At 38.7% G+C, this 23,564-nt stretch overlaps 1 protein-coding gene across 3 annotated transcripts in view; it reads right to left on the reverse strand.

The window, feature by feature from the left end:
- SLC4A4 (solute carrier family 4 member 4) overlaps positions 1 to 23,564 on the reverse strand; it is a 392,825-nt gene that overhangs the window by 165,855 nt on the left and 203,406 nt on the right. For all 3 annotated transcript variants that reach the window (XM_064285722.1, XM_064285721.1, XM_064285720.1), the window contains one exon: positions 7,074 to 7,150. In XM_064285722.1, coding sequence (XP_064141792.1) covers positions 7,074 to 7,150 — 77 coding nt within the window. The remainder of the gene's footprint in view (positions 1 to 7,073; positions 7,151 to 23,564) is intronic.

Here is a 23,564-nt window from a genome sequence, read left to right on the forward strand (position 1 = left end):
TTGCCTTCAAGTCCATCCTGACTCACAGTGACCCTACAGGACGGAGTAGAACTGCCCCATAAGGTTTCCACAGCATGGCTAGTTGATTCAAACTGCCACCGTTTTAGTTAGCACCTGAATGCTTAACCACTGTGCCACCAGGGCTCCAGCATTTTACTATTAAAAAACTAAACACATTGCCATCAAGTCAATTCCAACTCATAGTGACCCTATAGGACAGAGCAGAACTGTCCCACAGGGTTTCCAAGGAGTGCCTGGTGGATTTGAACTGCCAACCTTTTGTTTAGCAGCCAAATTCTTAACCACTACGCCACCAGGTAACAAATGATTATATGTACATATTTATAACTATTACAAAGGTTTTTTGTTTTATGTTGTTGTTCATCATTAAGTATTGCTACTTTCTGGTTTTGTAATAATTTGCTACTTTCAAGAGGAGAAAAAAAATCTTTAAAGGAGGTCTTGGTCAGAGGTAGGTAACCTGTGACATTAGAGTACAGCTCTACCAAAAACTAATTGTTGATGGCATTCCACCACTCTCTGCAATATGTCCTAAGTACAGTTGTTGAACAGAATACAGGCAGAAAGTCTACATATTCAAAAGAGAAAAAGAGGTGACATCAAACATAAAATATGCCAGTTTATCATTTAAGATATGTAATAGCTGCAATTTCTTTTGTTAGATTCTGAATATACGAACACCTCTTCGGTGCTCCAGGAGTCCAATTCTTTCACAGTTATAGGGAAGAGGGATGCACAGGATTCCCTTCTGGGGGCTCTGTCCTATTCCTACACACCCCAATGCTCCTTTCTGAACCATGAAGACCAAGGTGCTTGTCATTGTTGCCGTTCCTCAGAAAGGCCCCAGTGAAGGTTTCATGAGTCATATGTTTCACCCGGGCTGGCATGTCTGATGTCAGCCAACTATAACACCCACAGGTGGATGGGAGGGACAAGCACCATCACTCAAAAACCCCATCTCCTGCACTCTGTGGCCTTAGTACACTTCTATTGCATAAATGAGACAATTTTTAAATGAAAAATATTTTAACTAAGAAACTACTTTTCTTTCTTACAATACTTCTAGGGAACAAAAGAACTTCCTTTGCAAATCGGAGTAAGATCTAGATGTCTACTGCAAATACATTATGAAATTGTCTATTGAGTCTCCTAAGCTCTCAGTTTAATGCACTGAGGTGCTCACACAATACATAATCATAGGAACAAAACCAGATGATCCAGGCCATTAGCAAATTCCTTCCTCTGGCCACAGAGCATCTCCAGCGACCTTTTTAAAACATAAATTAGAGCATACAACTTTCCTGGTAAATATTCTATAATGGCACCCACTGCATTAAAATAAAACAGAAAAGCCCCCTACCTCGTCCCCTCACCTCTTCTACAGCTACACACATGCTGCCTTTGCTCCAGGCCTCCCTCCCACCGCGGCCCCCGCCCAGAACAACCCCTGTTTCTTAAATACACCATTCTCATTTCTCACTTTAGGCCTTTACTCTTGCATTTTGCTCAGTCTAGAAACCTCTTCTCCCAGATCTTCTCCTGTATGGCTAATCCTCCTACCTAAAATAGCTTTCCTGTGCTTCTCCTGCTTTATTTTCAAGATACTACTTATTACTATGTGAAATTATGCTATTCATTTATTTACTCATTTTTGTTGTTGATTTTCTAAGCCTCTCCAAAGAGGGTGGAAAGTGCATGAGTCAGAAGATTTACCTGTTTCATTCACCTCTGGAACCCTACCACTAAGAATGCAGTTTAGCATAGAATATACTTTTTGAATAAATGAATGAATGATGAAGGAATTCAAACCATAGTAGTAGGCAATAATAGAGTGATACAGAAGTTCAAATTTATAGCAGCTGAACAGTTACTTGAAAGCACAGTTCTAAAATTTTACACAACACTCCTCTTTTTCTTACCTGAAAATACAAGATAGGGCCCGGCTTACTTCTGACATAAGTTTATTCACTTCATTTTAAAGCTGACACAGAACTGTTTTCAAATGAACGCTAGTCTTCTGATTAAGATAAAAGACTTTCAAAGAAGTATAATATTATAAAAACAGGAAAATTCAACTGTCCCAATTTTAACATACCCAGGTTTTTGAAATCAGTGTTAGTATCAGTGCTTCTCACAGACTTACGAATAACCATCAATCGTTAAAGCTTTAAGAATATGAGAGAGAGTGTAAGGTGGAAGGAAGAACGTCTTGCAGAGAAAGAAAAGGTGACGACAAACATCAGTTTTGCTTAATTATCTAAATAACAAACTATCCCTTTTAAAAGGGCCTGGAAGATAAGCATTGCAATGGCAGTACAAATTCCCATCAAGGACACCAGTGGAAGGATAGCTGTAGCTGCTAATCCACAGGGAAACTCACTGCAGTTGCCAAAATTGAACTAATGATGTCAATCTACTGTAACCACCTCCTCACAACATGCCTTTGTTCTCAGATTTTCACAGATGTGAAATCCAGAGATTTCACATCTTGGAAAAGCTTGGAGCTCTCCTGACACACCAGTACTTCACTGGTCACTGAAAACATGCTAGAGTATTGTTAGAACCTAGGATGTCTGAGCCTGTCTTAGCCACTGCACCTTCCCTGAGGAGTGGAGTGAGACCACCCAGTACTCAGTGTGAATTGCAGGGGTTTCTGGCTGAGCTGTGAAAAAGAAAAGGAGGCGCTATTTACTTATCTGTTGCTGTGAATATGAAATAGTATTAAGGCTAATGGAAGCTTTTTGTGGGCCTTGGGATAGAAATATACCTTCAAAAAGATGAAAAAGTCATCCCAGCTGAATTTACTTGACTCACTCCTGTATTATACATGCCACCAGGGTTTCCTGAAAATGATTAGGAGTCTTCAATTACAGAATGCTTCTTTCTATATTTTATTTTAAGGAAGTCATGGTTCAGCAATTTCAAACTTGTACACAGCTTAACAATTTCATCTTCTTATTCTTTGACAAAATAGTTAAATCTAGGTTTTCTATTTCTGCACAAGACCAAGACTTCAAAAATAGGAATTAAGGCAGCCAAGCATATTTTAATATAATAGGCAATAGAATGGTGCTGAAAAATGATTATAATATACTTCAGAAATTAACCTTAGGCCAAATGCCACCAGGAGACCTATGGGATACGTTCTCAGATAAGCTAGCTAAATAATCAATATCATGGAAGTCATAACCAGATGAGGAGATTACAAGGTTATATAAGCCTTAAGTGCCTCCCTGAGAATCTTCAAGGTATTTCTACATCTCCTACATCCACTGCCATCTACAGACTGCAGGTTCACTTAAAATTGTACATGCAGTTGTGAGACGTTATTGCATTATTGATAAACTTGGAAGAAAAAAAAGTCAAGCCCTTTTGAAGACATTGCACCACTAACCATAGCACTTCTGTCACTGCTGTTGTTCAGTGCTGTTGAGTCTGCCATGACTCACAGTACTCTTATACATAATAGAAAGAAATGTTGGCCTGATCCTGCACCATCCTCACAACCGTTGCTATATCTGAGCCCGTTGTTGCAGCCACTGTTGTCAGTCCAATAATACTTCTACAGGAGAGTTAAAGCTAAAAGGTAAAATGATGAGAAAGATGAACTTTCTTGTCCTCACAGCCGATTCCATACTCAACATGAAAATTGTGTAACTGAAACCACCACCTCTGATAAGCATCATTGCACTTGTAAACATTTAAAAAAACACAAAAGGAATAAGGAGAGATAAATCAATCGAAGCTAATTGGGGAAGACAACTGGATAATGAAAAAAAAGAAATCCTCCATAGCAACAAAATAGAAGAGATTATTTATGTAGGTTAACAAATAGATGAGTCCAGATGAATTTTTTAAATCTAATTCTCCCCAGGTGTTTTTTTGCTTAATAAATACAACATCCAAATTTGAATATTGTTTAAGCACTGAATCACCTAAATTTTGGCTATGCTCTTCTTCTGCTGTTAACTATTTTGAGCTATTTCTCAATAAAGCAGCGGCTACTGAAATCCTAAGTACGTAGGTTTGGCAGAGCTAGGAAGAAAAAGTGTGCTGGCCAAAGATTTGTTTCTTCTCTTTTCCCAAAACAGCATCTCAAAAAAAAAATGGCCTCAAATTTTGCCCCTATGTAGCTGTCAGAAAGAGAAATTCCGTTCCCTTTCATAACTCTGAACATTTAAACCCATCTCTTGGGCTACTGGGAAGTTAAATAGCTCCAGGAAGTTGCAAGACACCATCACAACTGTTCACATTGTATCCAGGCAGAATAAGCAGTCAATCAGAAACTCCTGTTGTGGTCAGATGAAGTTTTTGGGGCCAACTTGGACACATACACAGGACAAGTTTGACTTCACTGCCAAGCTCACTTCCAGGACATTGGCTAATTAATTATGAAAGCTTTTTCAAAACAAATTTGAGCTTGGCAACCTTTTTTCCCTACCCAGAGGGGGAGAAAAAAAAGTTAGAAAAATAAAAGCCCTGGGTTTTTTGTGTGTGTGTCTTTGTTTTTTCCATAATTTCATCTTATTTGCAAGTCCATTTTCTTCTTCTCACCCTAAAATGATCCAGGAATATTGGGATTGAAGTCAGTAAAATACTAATAAAAACTAGAAACATTAGTTTGCATTTCTACTCTACTCAGTGTTAAGAGAGATCACAGGTAAGTTATACGGCTTCTCTTCAAGCCCTGTGATAGAAAGCTAAAGATGGAGTTTCTTCCTCTTTTTGGGAGGAGGAACTCATTGGATTAACTGTGGCTTTTTTTTTTTTACTGTAATAGATGCAGTGTAGATGGACAGGTCCTCTTATAACGTTATGCTCAACAGCCTGCATCTGCTGGCTTTGAAAACACAAACAACAAACTCCTAAATTCTTTCTGGCTTCATCTTAACATGGACCTTGATTCCTATAAAATGCTGGTGATCAGCCTCAAAGATTCTGATTTTAAGGACCGTAACCACAGAGGTTTTATATTAGAATCAACACCTCAAAAACATAGTGTTCCAACACATTCCTTCTAACACAAGAATAAAAATCTTATGTAATATGCATCTTAAGACATCAAATTTCTTCATGTGTTCAGTTATGAAGACACACAAGACAGTAAGAAATTTCTTTCAGCCAGCATTACCAGCTGTTTTCTGATAAGAGGAGAGCTTCCCCTGATAAAAGAAGCCTTCTTTAAAAGGTCTGTCTACAAGATATTCCGAAACCTAATTGGTACAGTGCCTTATCCAATATCAAGACCCCTATAGTCATGAAACATAATACCCTTCCACAGATATCCAACTATCTGGGAAAGCCCCATTTCTACCACGTTCTTTTCAAAAGAAAGCAAATAAATAATCAGAACGCTGCTTGGTAAATATTGCAAAGAGCGAAAATGTGCAAGCTAGCTCTGTGTGAAATTTTCAACGAGTTCTAGTGTCCTGAGTTTCCCCTTTTCCACTACAGGTATATACCTACAATGCATCCAATATTTAACTTTTTGTCTCCTTTATCATTTCAAGAGGTAGGCAGATGAAATGGAGGAGAGCAAACCACATTAGCGGAAAAAGCATTTGGGGTAGGGGGAGGAGGCCTAGAGGAGACAGGAATAAATCTGATAATAAGGGGGGAGGAAAGTAAAAATAATTAGACCAGATCGAAGCAGAGAGTCCCTCTTCTGAGGAATGTAAAATAAGGATAATAACAAATTTCAGAGGATCTTAAAAGTCAGATAGAGAATACCGAACTTAAACTTGGTAGAAAGCCACTGGAAGTTTTTGAGCCAGGGGAGAAATAAGAAGACAATAACATGAAATGTGTATTCAATGGGGGAAAATGATTAAAGAAGAGAGTAGTTCCAACAGCCCTTCTAGCAATCCCCTTTGAGACAAGAAGGCCAAAACTAGGGTGGTACTAGTGAGAAGAGGGTAGAAAGAATCCAAAAGCCACTTAAAAGAAAGAGCATAATTTCATCTTTTCTTTTTAGAATTCACCAAGGCCTATAAACCTCTGTCACTACTATGAGTGTTGCCAGTTCAAGAGGGACATTATCATAAATACGGCTTTATTTTAAATAACAACGTGTGAAAAGAGGAAACTTCGAAGACACCTTGACATCAAAATCCCCTTTAAAAAAAAAAAAGAGAGAATAATAAGCTCACACGAATGATACCTAACTAGCACATCAAGTGTGAGGCCAACTAGAGTCATACTCTTCTATTGTATCAAGGGACAAATCAGTAGGTTATAAGAAGATACTTGAAGATACTTGATTTTCTGAGATGAGTTACATATTATTATTCCCATTTAGCAGAGGAGGAAATTGATGTCCAACATCACACAGATAGGTTTAGAACAAGTACCAAGACCAGATATTCTTGTTTCAAATTACTTGCTCTTTCAATAAATGCCATCCCCCTAAGACCCTCGGAGAACAGGTCAGGATTTCTATCATTTTAAAAATACCTCTCTTCATTCCTTTGAAACTTTGAGATTTCTTATTTAGGATGCATCCTTTTATAATTATCAGTGCACTGTACTCAGGAAACATAATATCCTTCCACAGATAACTATCTGAGAAAATGGCCCCATTTCTACCACATCCTTTTTAAAAGAACGCAGATAAAGAGATTCAAAACCCATTTGTTCTTCATTTGTTTCAAACAGGCCACTTAGTGTATGTTTTAAAAGACAAATAAGTATACAGCTAACAAGACTAACTTAATGATCATTACCTTTACCTGAAGTATTCCTCAAAAGTGAACAATTGCTAGCATTTCTTAGCCTTTCATAGTTTACCAAAGCACTTTTTAAATACATTATCTCATTTAATCCTCACAATAAACCTGTAATTCCCCATGCAAATACCATTACTAGTACTAGAGTCAAGACTCAAATTCTTATCTTCTAAGCTCCAAATCCCTTCAGATACTGCTTCTCCTTCCCTCAGAGAAAGTGCAGCGTCCATCTGCTCATAATGGTCCACTTTAAGTCAGGAAAGAAACCTCTAATCTTTTCCCAGTATATCTCAGATATATTCAAAGAGGCAAGAATTCTTTACTTACCTGGTCCTTCTCTGGTTTATCAGAAATGTCATTCAGACTGGAGGAAGTTAGATTCCTATGGGTCATGGCTGGGCTACCTGGGAAAACAAAAGTGAATTCTAATTAAAGATTTCTTTTCAAAAGCACAACAACCCTGGTTGTACACTTAATAAACACTAGCAGATGATAATGAGAATGGTGATGATGGTTTTAAACACAGTAAGATTCTCCTGGAGACTTTGCCAGAGTCCAGGTTGGAATATAAACACAGTTAAATGGAAAGTATGTAAAATCTCAACTACATTGTTTAAGTCTTCTTGCCTGGTTCTATTTTAAGATAATAAAAATTAATACACTCCTTACCTTTTGTCACTGTCCTCTATTCTACACATATCCTAACTGAGTGGTGTCCTTTTCTTTTCCTGTCTCCTGCAAAGACTGGCTCATTCTTCACCTTCAGCACAGTCCACCCCTGCATGCAGGCCCACCCTCCTCTCATTCAGCCCTCTGCTCCCTCCTAAGAGCACCACTCATTCTCACCAACCCCAAAAGCCACCAGTGTTCCCTTCTCTAGCTGACACTACCATCAGAAACCTTTCTCACTAAAGGAAATCTGATCCAGGATTCCTATTTTTTGCCTCAAAATAGGTGTATCACAGGCTTTCTTTACTTCTCTTCATTTCCTTCTGCCAGAGTAAAATAAGCACGTCTCTTCTGGAGCCCTGGTGGTGCAATGAGTAAAGCTCGGCTGCTAACCAAAAGGCTACCAGTTCGAATCCACCAGCTGCTCCTTGGAAACCCTATGGGGCAGTTCTACTCTGTCCTATAGGATTGCTATGAGTCAGAATCCACTCAACGGCAAAGGGTTTTGGTTTGGTTCTCCCATAACATGCTAAACTTCTTATTTAAGTCAAAGGATAGGTTTCATCAGGAATACTATATAGGAACCAATTTCCCTGGCAATATAGCTACTATAGGTCAAATTCACTGGCAATCCAGCCAATAATTTCAGGCACTACTAAACAGGAACAGAGAGGAGGGACACCTAGGAGAGTGTTAGGCCATTTTAAAGTAGACCACGTTATCAATAGAATACTAAACTTTCATTCTGCAGTTGGACCTGAAATTTCTAAGCTTACTAAGCAAAAGAGTAACTTTTTGAAGCCAGGGTGTCTGACCCAGTCCCTACAGGGTGCTGAGTAATGCATTCATCATTAATCCACAAGGATCTGACTCAGGCTGGTCTTCACAGCTAGAGGACAAGGGTTGAAAATAAGCACTTTAGTTAGGATGCAGCTTCACGTTTGCTCCCAGTTAATTCTTTGGATTACAGACTTTAGTTCCTTTGGAGAGAAACTTTAAAACATAATTTTACAAAAGACTAAAATCTACTCTTAATAATTTAATGTCTACACAACAGCAGCTCTTTAAATACTATAATTGCTTTTAATTTCTAGATCAGAAGAATTATAATTTTCTTGAGCTGACAAGACAGGATATTTTCCACTCTGCTGCATTTCATTGAGTAAGCATTGCCTAGATCTCTTAAATCCTTCACCTGATGGGGGTATTTTAGTCCAGGAAAATTTGAGCACAGGCATTTTCCAAAGGAAAGTAACATCTGAAAAAACTGCTTTATGAGCAAAATTAAAAGAACCCCTTTGAAAACCACATTTTCTTCCTTTAATCATATACCAGGTTTCTAATGTCCACCCAACACAAAAGACACCAGATACAGACTTGAATGCCCTCATATAATTCTGGGCTTGAAACTAATAGAAAATGATGAGTAAGTAACAGTTTTGCACTTTACATTAAAAAACAAAACCATTTCTTTGGACTAACTGGGCACAAGTTCTGTTCAAATTAATGGAGAAACATAAGTAAATATATTCTTAAGGCAATGAAGCTTTAGTACTCCTAATCATAATTACAATTTGAACTAATCTTATGCAAATGAATAGATAAGACTGATTGGTAATTATCAAATCGATTGTATGTAAATGGTAGTATTAAAATAATTTGAAAGCAGTTTTTCATTAAGTAATTTAAATTTCCTGAGCAATATCCTAAACTCATTGATTTGCTTTGGAGACTCTTTACAAATACTAAAAATACTGCAAAGTTACACTTCAGCCCAAGCACATCCTAACTGCTGTAAAATCTGAATAGGTTGAAATCAAAGGAATAAGGTTTTTGTTATAAGGATGAAAACTTCATTGCCATCACAGCTTTCCCAAGAAATTTGATATACAGCTTCACTTTTTCTCTCATTTCTGAAAGACACTTATAGTGTGGCTAGCCTGGTGGGATAGTGGTTAAGCACTCAGCTCCTAACCGAAAGGTTGGTGGTTTGAACCCACCAGATACTCTACTGTAGAACAATGTCGCAGTCTGCTTCCATAAAGATTAAGCCTTGAAAAGCCTATGCTGCAGTCCTAGTCTGTCCTATAGGGTTGTTATGAGCCAGAATCAACATGACAACAATGGGTTATCCATGCCATACTACATGGGGTCAGAGAGAGAAAGGAAAGGGTCCAAGGAAAACACAAGAACCAGAGGGGGAAAGGGAGACTGATATTATAAAGCCATAAAATCTATTGTCTTTCCTAACTTGATCTGATTCTCATTAATAAAAGTAATTAATATTAACAACTTCACTAATTTTAACTTTATGACACACTGAAGGAATACGGAAATGAACACTTCTAGGTAACTAAGCAAGAGGATCAGCATTCTTCAATCTTTTCCCACCTCCCTCCCTAGCAAACTACCACCCCACCACCAACAACACCTTGAACCAGAGGCAAATGCTTCCCACTTGGCGAGGTTCCAAACAGTGGTTTCTGACGTGTGGTCCCTAGATCAGTAGCAGCAGCATTAACTGGGCACTTGTTGGAAATGCAAAGTCTTGCGCCCCACCCCAGAAAAACTCTGGGTATGGGGCCCAGCAATGTGGTTTTTACAAACCCTTCAAGTGAATCCAAAGAGTGCCAAAGTTTAAGAACCACTGCCCTAAACAAACCACTTATCTTAAGATGAAACTGTCCCCAAGAGGAATCTGAATTGAAAGAAACATATATAGGTTAGAACAGGCAGAGAGAGAATTCTAATAACCTTGTCCTCCTCCAAGCCACTGCTCCAAACTAGCATATCTCAAGGAAATCCTTAAATTAGCATGCTTGCTACATAAACAGACAAAAATGACCACACTTGGCTTTTCCTCTAAATCTTCACCCACACGACCAATAAATAAATTTGTTTCTGGAAACTCTTTTAATCAGTATTTTCCAGAAACATATTACTCAAATCAAAGAAGACAAGGACAAGAACCAAAAGAGATTATATCCAGCCCAGTGCCAGTACAGGCCAGATTATATCTGGGAATCCAAAGTTTGTGAATGGCATGTTAGCAAACCAGTGAAGCTGTTAATCAGTAGGTACCTAACAATGTTCTACTGCAGATATTTTGCACTTGACATTCAATGAGAAATATCGTCAGAGTAAATCAGCACTTCCTATTTAGAGTTTTTGAACTATAATGCAAACTCATTATACTGCAATCCTGAGGGAATAGAGGTTGTAGAGAAAAACGCCACTTTGTACCAAAAAGGTAAAAAACAAAGGTACCCTAAAGTAGGTTACTTCTCATACAGGTGGTCATTCATTCACTCAGTCTTACCACTAGTAGGCCTTTTCCATCTAAAATCCAGGGCATACAAATATCTTATGATTGCTCTTGGCCCAAAGAAACTTCGTTTTTTAAATCTGAATTAAAAAAAAAAAAAAAGAAGAACCAGCCTCAAGTGCATAGTCATAATTAATTTCCATATCACTGTTTCCTGACTGTAAGAGAAAGAAAGCTTTGGAGAATCACATTTTCAAGCAGTTTAGCACAATCAAAAACACAATTTCATTTTCAAAGTACCCACTTGGCAGGTACATACTGTCTTCTGTAAAATTAATTACATTCTGTACTAAGTTTAAGAATCATTGTTATTCTTTAGCACATATGTACCAATTCATAAAGTCTTTTGTAATTATGCTTATTAGATACAATAAAAAGGGGTGCGGAGAGAACCTACAGATTAGGCATAAGAGGATATTTAAACGTGTTGTTGTTGTTGTTAGGTACCATCGAGTCAGTTCCGACTCATAGCAACCCTATGCACAACAGAACGAAACACTGCCCAGTCCTGCGCCTTACAATCGCTGTTATGCTTGAGCCCACTGTTACAGCCACTGTGTCAATCCACCTCCCTGAGGGTCTTCCTCTTTTCCGCTGACACTGTACTTTGCCAAGCATGATGTCCTTCTCCAGAGACTGATCCTTCCTGACAACATGTCCAAAGTATGTGAGATGCAGTCTCGCCATCCTTGCTTCTAAGGAGCATTCTACTTGTACTTCTTCCAAGACATATTTATTCGTTCTTCTGGCAGTCCATGGTATATTCAATATTCTTTGCCAACACCATAATTCAAAGGCATCGATTCGTCTTTGGTCTTCCTTATTCATTGTCCAGCTTTCCAATGCATATGATGTGACTGAAAATACCATGGCTTGGGTCAGGGGAACCTCAGTCTTCAAGGTGACATCTTTGCTCTTCAACACTTTAAAGAGGTCCTTTGCAGCAGATTTACCCAATGCAATGCGTCTTTTGATTTCTTGACTGATGGTTTCATGGCTGTTAACTGTGGATCCAAGTAAAATGAAATCCTTGACAACTTCAATCTTTTCTCCGTTTATCATGATGTTGCTCATTGGTCCAGTTGTGAGGATTTTGTTTTCTTCATGTTGAGGTGCAATCCATACTGAAGGCTGTGGTCTTTGATCTTCATTAGTAAGTGCTTCAAGTCCTCTTCACTTTCAGCAAGCAAAGTTGCGGCATCTGCATAACGCAGGTTGTTAATGAGTCTTCCTCCAATCCTGATGCCCCGTTCTTCTTCATATAGTCCAGCTTCTCATGTTATTTGCTCAGCATACAGATTAAATAGGTTTGGTGAAAGAATACAACCCTGACGCACTACTTTCCTGACTTTAAACCACGCAGTAGCCCCTTGTTCTGTCCAAACAACTGCCTCTTGATCTATGTAAAGGTTCTTCATGAGCACAATTAAGTGGTCTGGAATTCCCATTCCTCGCAATGTTATCCATAATTTGTTATGATCCACACAGTCGAATGTCTTTACATAGTCAATAAAATATAGGTAAACATCTTTCTGGTATTCTCTGCTTTTAGCCAGGATCCATCTGACATCAGCAATGATATCCCTGGTTCCACGTCCTCTTCTGAAACTGGCCTGAATTTCTGGCACTTCCCTGTCAATATACTGCTGCAGCCATTTTTGAATGATCTTCAGCAAAATTTTGCTTGCATATTATATTAATGATATTATTCTATAATTTCTGCATTCAGCTGGGTCACCTTTCTTGGGAAGAGGCATAAATATGGATTTCTTCCAGTTAGTTGGCCAGGAAGCTGTCTTCCATATTTCTTGGCATAGACGAGTGAGCACTTCCAGCGCTGCATCTGTTTGTTGAGACATCTCAATTGATATTCCATCAATTTAAATGTGTACATGTTACATAAAAATATAAATACGTATGCACATAAACTCCCCTCTCAGGCCCCTCACCTCATACCTCTATAAATGAACCAATAAAGAACCAAGGGACAAGCTAAAACAAAGATCACATGGTCTAAGGAATAAACCGGTATTTCTATTCTTAACCATAACTAAATAATTAATTATTTTAACATGAAAAATAACCAAATAACAGACATATAGCTGAATCTCAGCATTCACGTTAAAAAATTCAGAGGTATGAATCTGATCTGCACTGCTTGAGATCCCAAAGCTGGTAATAAATGTAGTTTCAGAATAAAGCAAACCCATTGCCATGAAGTTGATTCCAACTCATAGCGACCCTGTGAGACAGAACAGAACTGCACCATAGCATTTCCAGAAGCAGATATTCACATCTTTCTCCAGCAGAGTGGCTACTAGGTTCAAACTGCCACCTTCTGGTTAATAGCCGAGCATTTTAACCACCGTGCCACAGCCAGGGCACCTTAGTTTCAAAATAATGCATGTTAATGTCTTCTGTATCCCACTGACCCACTGATATTCTTTTTTTCTTTGTTGACATAACAAACTTGCTAGAAAATGTCTTTATCAAAGATTAAGGGTCAACCAAATTAAGTGCTACGTGCTTTAATTTACAACATCTTACATAATTCTCATATCAACACTTTGAGGTTAGTATTAGCATTACTACCCTAATGACAAGCAAAATGAACTTCAAACAAGTTAGTTAAGTTCATCATCACACAGCAAGTAATAAAGCCATGACTTACATCTGGATCTCTTAATCCCAAACCCTCTGCTTCTGGGGAAAAAAAAACTGGTCTCATTCCATGTTATTTACATAAATAAACACGAAAATTTCATCATTTTAATGAAGATAAAATTTAATGCACAGCCACAGAGAACATATCCTATTTTCACATTAATTGTGTGCAATATAATGTCACTAAGGATGTTTAAAGGAGCCCTGGTGATGTGGTGATTAAAGCAATCAACTGTCAACCAAAAGGTTGGCGGTTTGAAACCACCAATAGTTCCTCGTGAGAAACATATGCCAGTCTGCTTCCACAGTGATTTATAGCCTTGGAAACCCTATGGAGTTGTTATGAGTTGGAACTAATTCCACGCAGTGGGTTAGGATGTTTAAGGTAGACACATCTTTGGTTTACAGCTTAGCTGTTTCTAAAGAAAGAGTTTGCATTTATTTTTTTCATTTTTATAATGAAGGAAAAATTTCATTTTCATAAAGAAGGGAAAAAGAGAAAGGGAGAGAGCTCAGCTGCTCTGTTTACCCCTGTGACCAAATAGTAGCTGAAAACCACAGCTCTATGACAGAGAAAAAAGGATGTTAAAAGCCATAGTAATATAATTATAAAAGCAATAATGCCACATAGTCATAGCCAAGTGTTTGTAAAATTCCACAGTATATATACAGCCAATTCTCCATTATTTCCATATTGGGTTTCCACACTTCAGTTTACCCCAACTCCAATTTCTTCCCATTTGAACCACTAAAGACAAGACTAAATGGAACATGAAAAAGAAATTAATTGGGTTACTTGTAATGAGTTTGACTGAGAAAATCTGAAAGGAATTTCTAAAAGATAAGCTTGAATCTTGTCAGACCAGTTTCCTGGTCTCCCCGGATGACAGAATATCAAGAGATGTCCCTACCCAAAAAATATTAATAAACTTGTCATTTAGGACTTCCAAGCCATTCCTATTCCCCACTCCCAAGTTAAACACAGAAATATTTAAAATTTAAGCATTAGACTAAGAAAAGTTAAAAATACCATCAAAGCAAGACTGAAGGAATTTCATAACTAAGAAAATCAATTTGGCTATTTTTGCTTGTTTAACTCTTTATTGCCTGTTTTGATCAGAGGATTTTTGTTGTTTGTTCATAATTTAATATAACATAAACTCCATGAGCCCAGAGCCAAAACCCTTGGTTTGTCTCGTTCATGGCTGTATCTTTAGAGCCGGGCACTAGTGGCAGTTATGAAAGAGTTGTGAATGAATGAATATTAGCAACTGGGTATCATTTTACCTCCATTTGGAGTTACTATTATAAACACTACTTACTGTTCAAAGTCTATTTCCTGTGGAGGGAGATGCTGTGTGCACAGTCCAAGAGCCTTCAGCTTAAAAAAGAAGTCTTAAATAAGGAAGAAGTTTGTAGCTGGCTTAGAACTAAGAGAACCAGAAGACCCTGCCAAACTGGCTAGAAGCCTGTCAGCTAGCAGGGGGAACAGAGGTACGAAGCTATAAAGAGTAGAGGGAAAAACTCCCTGCAAGGGAAGGATCAGGAGGTGAGAAGGAGAGAGGAACTGAAGGAAGGTATCAGCACCTCAGCTAAAGGAAAGGAGAACCCGGATTAGAGAAAAGCCTGGGGGTGGGAGGAAAGGGACAGAAATAACTGGCAGAATGTGATTGCTTGGAAAGCGGAGCAAATTTGGAGGAAGGAAGAAGACATCAAAAGACGCAGATAACTATCAAAGTATGTGAGCAAAGTTCTAGCCAAAAGTTGAAACCATTCCTAATGTATGGGGCAAAGATAATGGCGAGGACATCCTTCTACAGGGAGATGGAAGCATGTAGAGGTGAAATCACGGCAAGTTGATATTAGAGCCATAACAGACACAGGTAAATTCCTAAGACCTCATTAACACTATTCTCTTAAAGATCATTCTCTGCTCTTTTGAAACCTCTCCTGCCCACATTCCCCTTGATTACTTTTCTAACCTTAACTTCGACACGGTTCTCTACCCCTCTGGAATATTTTGGCTATTCTGTGGGCTTCTCCCAAGAGTCAATATTAGATCTTAGACAGCTCAGTATCAAGTACACAAGGGTCATTTCTTCTAATTCCTTTTAAATTTCACCCAGCAAAAGCGAAATGCTCTAAACTATGGTGACTCCCATTCTAATACCATTGCACTGGATTTTCCATTTTTACTGTGTTCTAAAATCAGTATTTCAAATTTTTAAAAAAGCATTTAATTCTCTTTCTCTCACATACACACACAAAAGACATCTCTACCCAGCTGAGGAAGCATTAGAAACAAGCAGATCCGGGAAATTTACTAAATAGTACTAAAAAGTACTTCAAGGAATCTGTAGTCCTTCTGATGACAGTATTTGTGATTCTATAATAGTTTCCTTCTCTCTCTCCCTCTCTCTCATACACACACACACACATGCACACACACGAACAGACACACGTGTGTACACACAAACACAATATCAAGCTATGAACAAGAAGTTATTCCCTCCAAAAAAATGTAGGTAAAAGTATATAAAATAATTTGTGACCTTCTTACAGAAAAAGAAGAGTATCTTTAGCAAGCCTATACTAGCCAGTGAAGGAGTATGCAGGAAGGACCCATGAACACTAGACTGTGACAGAAGTAAATTAACAAACTGATTTTTATGAAATGCCCCTAAGTTAAGTGAAAGAATTTCAGTAGGTTCCTGCAGCTCCATTTCAAGGGCAAGTACCAGTGTCTACTTTCTCAAGTTTGGCCTACTCTCTTGTACCTGTATGTAGGCTCCAGACCTAAGATTTTTAAAAATCTTCTCTAATTCAGACTAATTCAGGAATTCTCCGGATTGATGAAGTGCCTAAATGTAAAATATTTAAGAAGGCTGCCAATTCAAGTTGGTGAACTTAGACTATAACAGTAAATGGGTTTATCTCGTCTCTCTTCCCACTGTTAAAATGATAGATAAAAAATTATATATACATACACACACACATTAATTAAAAGAACTAATAGGAGACCAGGACAGACAAGGAACTTCAAAACGTTTCTGGAAGAAGGAGAGCAGATAGAGTAACAGAACCTGATGCTATTTACATTATTTAGAAATTGTAGTGTGAAACATATGCAGAGAGGCATGGAGTTAAAGACAGACAGAGAGCAGATCCTCCCTGTAAGCCCTGGAGAAGATCCGGACTGGAAAATGCCAAGTAAAATTGAGGCAGGAGTAAGATGCAGCCTGAAAGTGACGAGCTCATGGCAAGTCTATGCAGAGGATGTTTAACTCCACCCCAGCAAGCAGAACAGACAGCAGCCAAGGCATTTGCACCAAACCAAACACCAAACCTGTTGCCACTGAGTCAATGCCAACTCAGAGTGACCCTAGAGGACAGAGCAGAACTGCACCATATGGTTTTCAAGGCTGTAATCTTTACAGATGCAGACTGCCACATCTTTCTCCCGCAAAGCGTACTGGTGGGTTCAAACCGCAGACCTTTTGGTTAGCAGTAGAGCACTTAACCACTATGCCACCAGGGCTCCTTGCATTTATACCACAGGCCAAAAATAAAAAGAGTTCTTGGCTAAAGCAGTATTCTGAAAAGACCAAGGCAATTCGTGCAGGTGTTTATACCCAAGAGCAAATTCCCCAGGATTCTAGAATTTAGGGGTTCTAAAACACTTCCTGTTCACTCTAAAACTAAAACAAGTCCTGTTTCTTAAATAAAAATGGACAGTTGAGGATCATCAGAGACTGGAGAGAGGAAGCCCAAGGCTAAAAACAGAAAAGAAAAAAAAAAAGCTTCAGAAAAATAAATATCATTTAGAAAACTTAAATGTTATAAGTTTGTAAAGAGATTTGACAAGATATCATACTCATAAAACATGGCCAGGATACGATGAAAATAATGTAAGCAAGTAAAAGGTTCTAGAATTAACATATAGTTAATATATAACATATATTACAAATAAATATATGACTAAAAAAACTCAATATAAGGCTTAGAAAATAAAATTAAGACAGTCTTTCAAAAAGTGTGAAGTGGGCCCTGTCTGGAGCAAGGGAGAAAGAAGAAAATCAAAGACACAAGGGAAAGATTAGTCCAAAGGACTAATAGATCACAGCTACCACAGCCTCCAACAGACTGAGTCCAGCACAACTAGATGGTGCCTGGTTACCACCACTGACTGCTCTGACAGGGATCACAATAGAGGGTCCTAGACAGAGCTGAAGAAAAATGTAGAACAAAATTCTAGCTCACAAAAATAAAAAGACCAGACTTACTGGTCTGACAGAGACCAGAGAAATAGCAAGAGTGTGGCCCCCATACAATCTTATCGCTCAGCAGTGAAGTCACTCCTGAGGTTCACCCTTTATCTGAAGATTAGACAGGCCCATAAAACAAAACGAGACTAAATGGACGCACCAGCCCAAGGGTGAGGACGAGAAGGCAGGAAGAAACACGAAAGCTTGTTGTAATGGGGAACCCAAGGTCAAAAGGGAAGAGTGTTGACATACAGTGGTGTTGGCAACCAATGTCATAAAACAATATTAAGTGTATTAATTTTTTAATGAGAAGCTGGAGTGCTCTGTAAACTTTCACCTAAAGTACAATAAAAAAAAAATCTACAACATGGGGAGAAAGAGGAAAAGGACAAACATGAGAGAAAAGATAAGAGGCACAGAAGTTCAATCCAGGAAGGCCAATATATATAATCATTTGTCATCCCACTAAACCAGAACAAGGAAAATAGAGAACATTATCAGATAACATCCCAAAGCCAAAGGATATGTTTCTTCAGGTCACAACCCTCTCAAGGGAAAATAAACAAACCACAAAAAAATAAATAAAAATCCAGCTATGTATGTAGATGAATCACTGCAAATCTTTACAACATGAAAAACAAAAAGAATATCCTAAAAATTTCTATCTAGAAAGGTAAAATAAAAAGAATTAGACTGTGAAATTCTCATAAGCAACACAGAATAGCAAAAGATAATGGAGCCATGCTTCCAAAGATCTGAAAGAAAATTATTTCAACCTAAAATTCTATATTCATCCAAACCATCCAACAAATGTAAAAAAACCAATAAAGAAACGTTCAGGCCAAAAAAAACCCTCAAAAATGTTAACCTTCATATACCCTTTCAAACAAAGTGACTTGAGAACGTGACTTAACAAAATGAGAGAATGAACCAAGAAAGACAGATGTGTGGTCTGCAACTCAGGAGAACAATGAAAGTAAGCGCCAGAATAGCAGCTGTGCAACACGTCCAGAAAAAAAATCACTCTCTTATGGAGCAGGAAGATGGTGTAGGGGAGGGGAAGTCCACAGGGAGGGGCAGGACCCGTGGAAAGGAGATACCAAGAGATCCTATAGGTTTATTGGTAGCCTTGAGATATTGAAGAACTTGAGAATGTAGTGACAATAGGTAATTCTACAAACACGGAAAGGCAATTTAAAACTCCAGATTCGGAAAAAAAAACAGAAAACTGTACAAGAAAGAAAATGTAATTACAGCCCATTACATAGTGTTAGGGAGACCTGGTGGCACAGTGGTTAAGTGCTCAGCTGTAACCAGAAGGTCAGCAGTTTGAACGTACCAGCAGCTCCACTACAGAAAGATGTGACAGTCTGCTTCCATAAAGATTACATATGCAGAAAAACAAGCCATTTGGCATAGTCTTATATTTGTAGTCAAATAAATATAAAGATTGAGATAGACATAGAAAGTTATAAAACTTTATAAGATTAACAAACACATTCTCTAGGCCTCCCCTTAAAGATGTAGCCCTTCCTCACTGTTCTAGGTTTATGGCTGATAAAACATGAGACCTAGGGGAAAGGCCAATCAAAATGGCTTCCTCATGCAGTAACTCCTCATTATGACCTTGCTGAAGGCAATTCTGCTTAGTTGATCACTGACTACAGTTCCCCTACAATTCAGCAAGCAGCCTCCAGGAAACAAAAACACAAACAAGTCTGGGCTCAAAATGCCTCTCACACTCAAGGGCCATGAAGGCTTCCCACAATTAAATGACTTAAGTCTAAGCTAGAGCAAAGTCAGGGCCCAGCACTTTTCCTGATGTGCACTAGATCATACACTCATTTCTCCCCCATTAAGCCCACTGCCCTTGAGTCAACACCAACTCATAGCGACCCAATGGAGAGGTTTATTATGAATTCAGCCAAAGTGATAGCTCTGAGGCCTCTAGAGATCCAAGAGTTACCCTGGGGAATGCTGATTAGAAGTAAGACAGGTCCAGGATTTCCTTTTTATTGAAAAGTCCAAGGAGAACTGAGACGCTTGCAATTCTGAGATGATATTGCCCTAATCTGAAATCACACCTGGCTATCCAGTTCTAAGAAGTTCTAAGGGTGAGGATATTTAATAACCCTACCTGACACCAACTGCCAAAGCCATCATTTTTCTGGGGATGGGAGTGGTGGCTTACCAACTCTGTAATGATACTAGCGAGTCCAGAAAGATAAATATAAAAGGAACCCAAGAGACCATGTCCAATTTCCTACCATGGGCACCACCGTGATATCATGGGAAAAAGACAAACTTAGAGTAAGAAAAGATTTTAAAAAGGGAGTAATAATATCTCTCTTCAGGGTTACTACAAGGATTACACAAGAAAATACATGAAGCAGTGTTCTATGCAGATGTTCAAAATATGTTAGCTTTCTTTCCCTTTGCCCCACAATCGCCCGCATAAATCATCTTCTGAACTCAAGATCCTTAGGGAACTGTGAAATAGGATTGACGTGGTCAGGATCTCATAATCACTCATCCTTTGTAATTCTCCAGTCTAAGGAGATGAATTTACACAACTGCAGTTCTAATACATATCCCAAGGTGGGAGCTGAAATCATCTGAGCCAACTCAAGAAATGAGGACTGAGGCCTAAAAGTAGCCGCTATTCATCACTGGAACCCTGGTGGTGCCGTGGTTAACAGCTCAGGCTGCTAATCGAAAAGTAGGCAGTTCAAATCCATCAGGTGCCCCTTGGAAACCCTATGGGGCAGTTCTACTCTGTCCTATCGGGTCACTATGAGTCAGAACTGACTCCACAGCACACAACAACATTCATCACACAGAAAGTCATGTGGAGACTTCATGCAAACCAAAGTCAGGAAGCTTTTAGCAAAAGGGTTAGATGTCTGAGTACAGAGATCATTGGCAATTATTTGCTTGCAATAATTACGTATGCAATATATACCTCGCTTACTTATGTATGCACATCATGGGGGTAGAAATTTTTAATGGTATTTTCTAATGTTCTCTTAAGGAGATTGTAGCCTTAGTTCATTATAGCATCTCACTATGATTTGAGGGCAACATAAACCTTTCTATACTTACTACCACAGTCACATGGAATATGAGTTGAGTAGAAAAGGAGCAGGTAGTAAAATATATGAAGCCTCAAAGAAAAAAATAAATGCAGAGACTCTGAGAATGCTTCACTGGGTCTGGTTAGACTGATTAAAGATTGCTAAAATCCAGTGGGCAAAGGTGCTTTCTAAAGAATCCATTTTCTGCTGAACCGAGATGAAGGGCAAATAATGAGAAAGAAACTCATATAATAACAGGAATAATCTGAATCAGTACCAAAACTTTAGCATCAGAAATCCCTCTAGTACAGTATTACTGGAATTTTCTCAGAATTGTACATGATCTCTGGCCCAGGAATACAATACAGAGGATACAGTAAGTTTAGATGCCCCACGTGACGATTCTCTGGAACGTTGGGTATGTTATTATGCATGTGGCTCAGAGAATCACAGAGTTAAAGGATACTTGGAGATCATCTAACCAAATTCTCTCCCAGGTTTTCTGCTATAACATCAGACGTAGCCAACCTCTTAGTATCTGCTTGTATACTCTGGGTGACAGGAAGCTTAATGATGCAATCTATTTCATTGCAACAAAGTCCTTCTCACATGTGGTAAACTGCCTCAATTTCCCAGGCAGGCAGCAGTTTTTGGATGGACCAAGGAAACAGTATGCAGATGGCATTCAGAGTGCCAACCAAAGCACACATATGCTCAGAAAGGGTTGGCTTTCATTTAAATACACATAACTTCTTCCACTGATCATCTTGGAAATAATGCACATCCTCATATGCTCTTGGACTTAACTAAGGATTTTCAAAAATAGAGGCCCTTGCCCCCTTTTATAATTTTCTAGTACTGGGGAATCGGTGCCTACAACCCTCATTCCCTCCCAAGGAGCTGATGTACAAAGGTCCCCCAGTGGGAAAGCCCTGTATCCTCACACAAGAAGAATGGGACTACATACTTACCAATAGGGCTTTACCAGCTTCAACTTAGGAAAACTAAGACCTGGATCAGGTCACCTATCCCTCTGAAAAATCACTGAAATCTAAAACTTGCATTCAAATCCTTATCCAAAATCTCAGTAGTGTCAAGCCAATATATTCTTCCCTAAACACCCATAGGGCCTGGTTCTAATTTCTGAAAAGCAAAGTCTACTTTCCTCTACTTATTTTATATTAAGCCATCTCTCAGGAACCAACTAATTGTCTTTTCTGCAGTTCTTCTAATCACCATTTCTATGGCCTCACCTATTTCTCTTACTATCTGATCTTCTCCAAGATTGTCTCTAGGTTCTCATTTTCCTCCTTCAGATGTGACCCATTCCAATTACTTTTCTACAAGCACTTCTCACTCTGCTCAAGAGAATCAGTTTATCTTAAACTGGTCTAACTAGTAGCTCTGTGATTATAGGGACTGTATCTGCCTAGTTCACTGTATATTTCCAGAACCTAGCTCAATGCTGGGCAAAGAGTGGTACTCAAAAATATTTAAGTTAATGAATGAGTTGGCAAATTGAATGAACTAATGTCACACTCCAAATCTCTATCACTACAACTGGATATAATGAAATTATCACCAATAAAGGGGTTAGAGACCCTCCCAGTCCAAGGTTATAAAAATCAGTCTGACTGAAGACAACAGTTAAAACTATCACTGACGTCATTACAAATAGTAATAACAATCTACACAGCCTAGCCGCTAGCTAGGTAGGAGGTACAAGATGTCACTTTTTTACAGGCTCCAGGCACTTCCCTAAAAACCCAGACAAAAATTATTCAAAGATGTCCTTTAGAAATTGGGGAAATGATTCAACCTTGGCACCTACAGCAATTACCAAAACCCAGACCCCAGCTTAAGTGTGTTAGAGGAATCAATTTTTAAAATAAGACTTTTATTGAGGAAAAAATGTGTCATTATAATTGGATTTATCCTGTTCTCTTCCTCAAAAAGGATGCTGATATCAGTCTCTCCACTGCATTCACCTAACAAGACTGTTCTTTGATTTGTAACCATGGCTACTATTTGCAGAATCCGTCATAGTGTATGGCTTTTTCTGAGGCAAAAGTGATCACTGCCCACAAAGCTAGTTCATGTCCTCCAGCTGTTTCCTGGGGTTAGAAAGAATGAGCCTTAGAAAAAAGAAATATCCAAGAAAATTACACTTCTGAGTGCTGACTTATTGTCTCTCATTGAGAAACACCAGAAATTCCAATTTCTGACTTGAAACAACAAAATTCTGAGTCATCAGTGTCCATACCTCTTGTTAACAGACAGAAGCAGTACCTGTGGCTGAAAGTAGAGAGGCTTGAGCACAAAGAGAATGAGAGGCAGGTGGAGGATGATGAGGGACCATATCATCTGGAGACCACACACCTGAGTTCAAATCCTGCCCCCACCACTTACTAGGGAACCTTGAGAACTCTATTTGTTGGACATGCAAGAATACACTGCAGTGAAAGAACCACCTCAAGGGCTTAAAACAACAGTGATTTATTTCTCACTCATGCTACATTTCCATCATGGACTGGCTGAGGAATTGGCTATCACTCTCCTTATGCCTGGACCCAGAGGCATAGAATGGCCACTCTAACACATTGCTAATTTCAGGGAAAAGAGACCAGCGAAGCATGTGGTAGCTCTCAAAGCTTCCCCTGGGAATTATACCCATCACTCTGGTTCACATTTAATTGGTCATAGCAAGTTATGTGCTTATACCTCACTTCAAGTAGGTGAGGAAGTAGAGTCCTCATTTTGCCCAGAAGGAGAGACAGCTGGGATATCTGTGAATAGCCCTAATGACTATCACAGTATGTAA

This window comes from Loxodonta africana, chromosome 5 (genome assembly GCF_030014295.1).
Source record: "Loxodonta africana isolate mLoxAfr1 chromosome 5, mLoxAfr1.hap2, whole genome shotgun sequence".
In the NCBI taxonomy this organism is placed as follows: domain Eukaryota; kingdom Metazoa; phylum Chordata; class Mammalia; order Proboscidea; family Elephantidae; genus Loxodonta; species Loxodonta africana.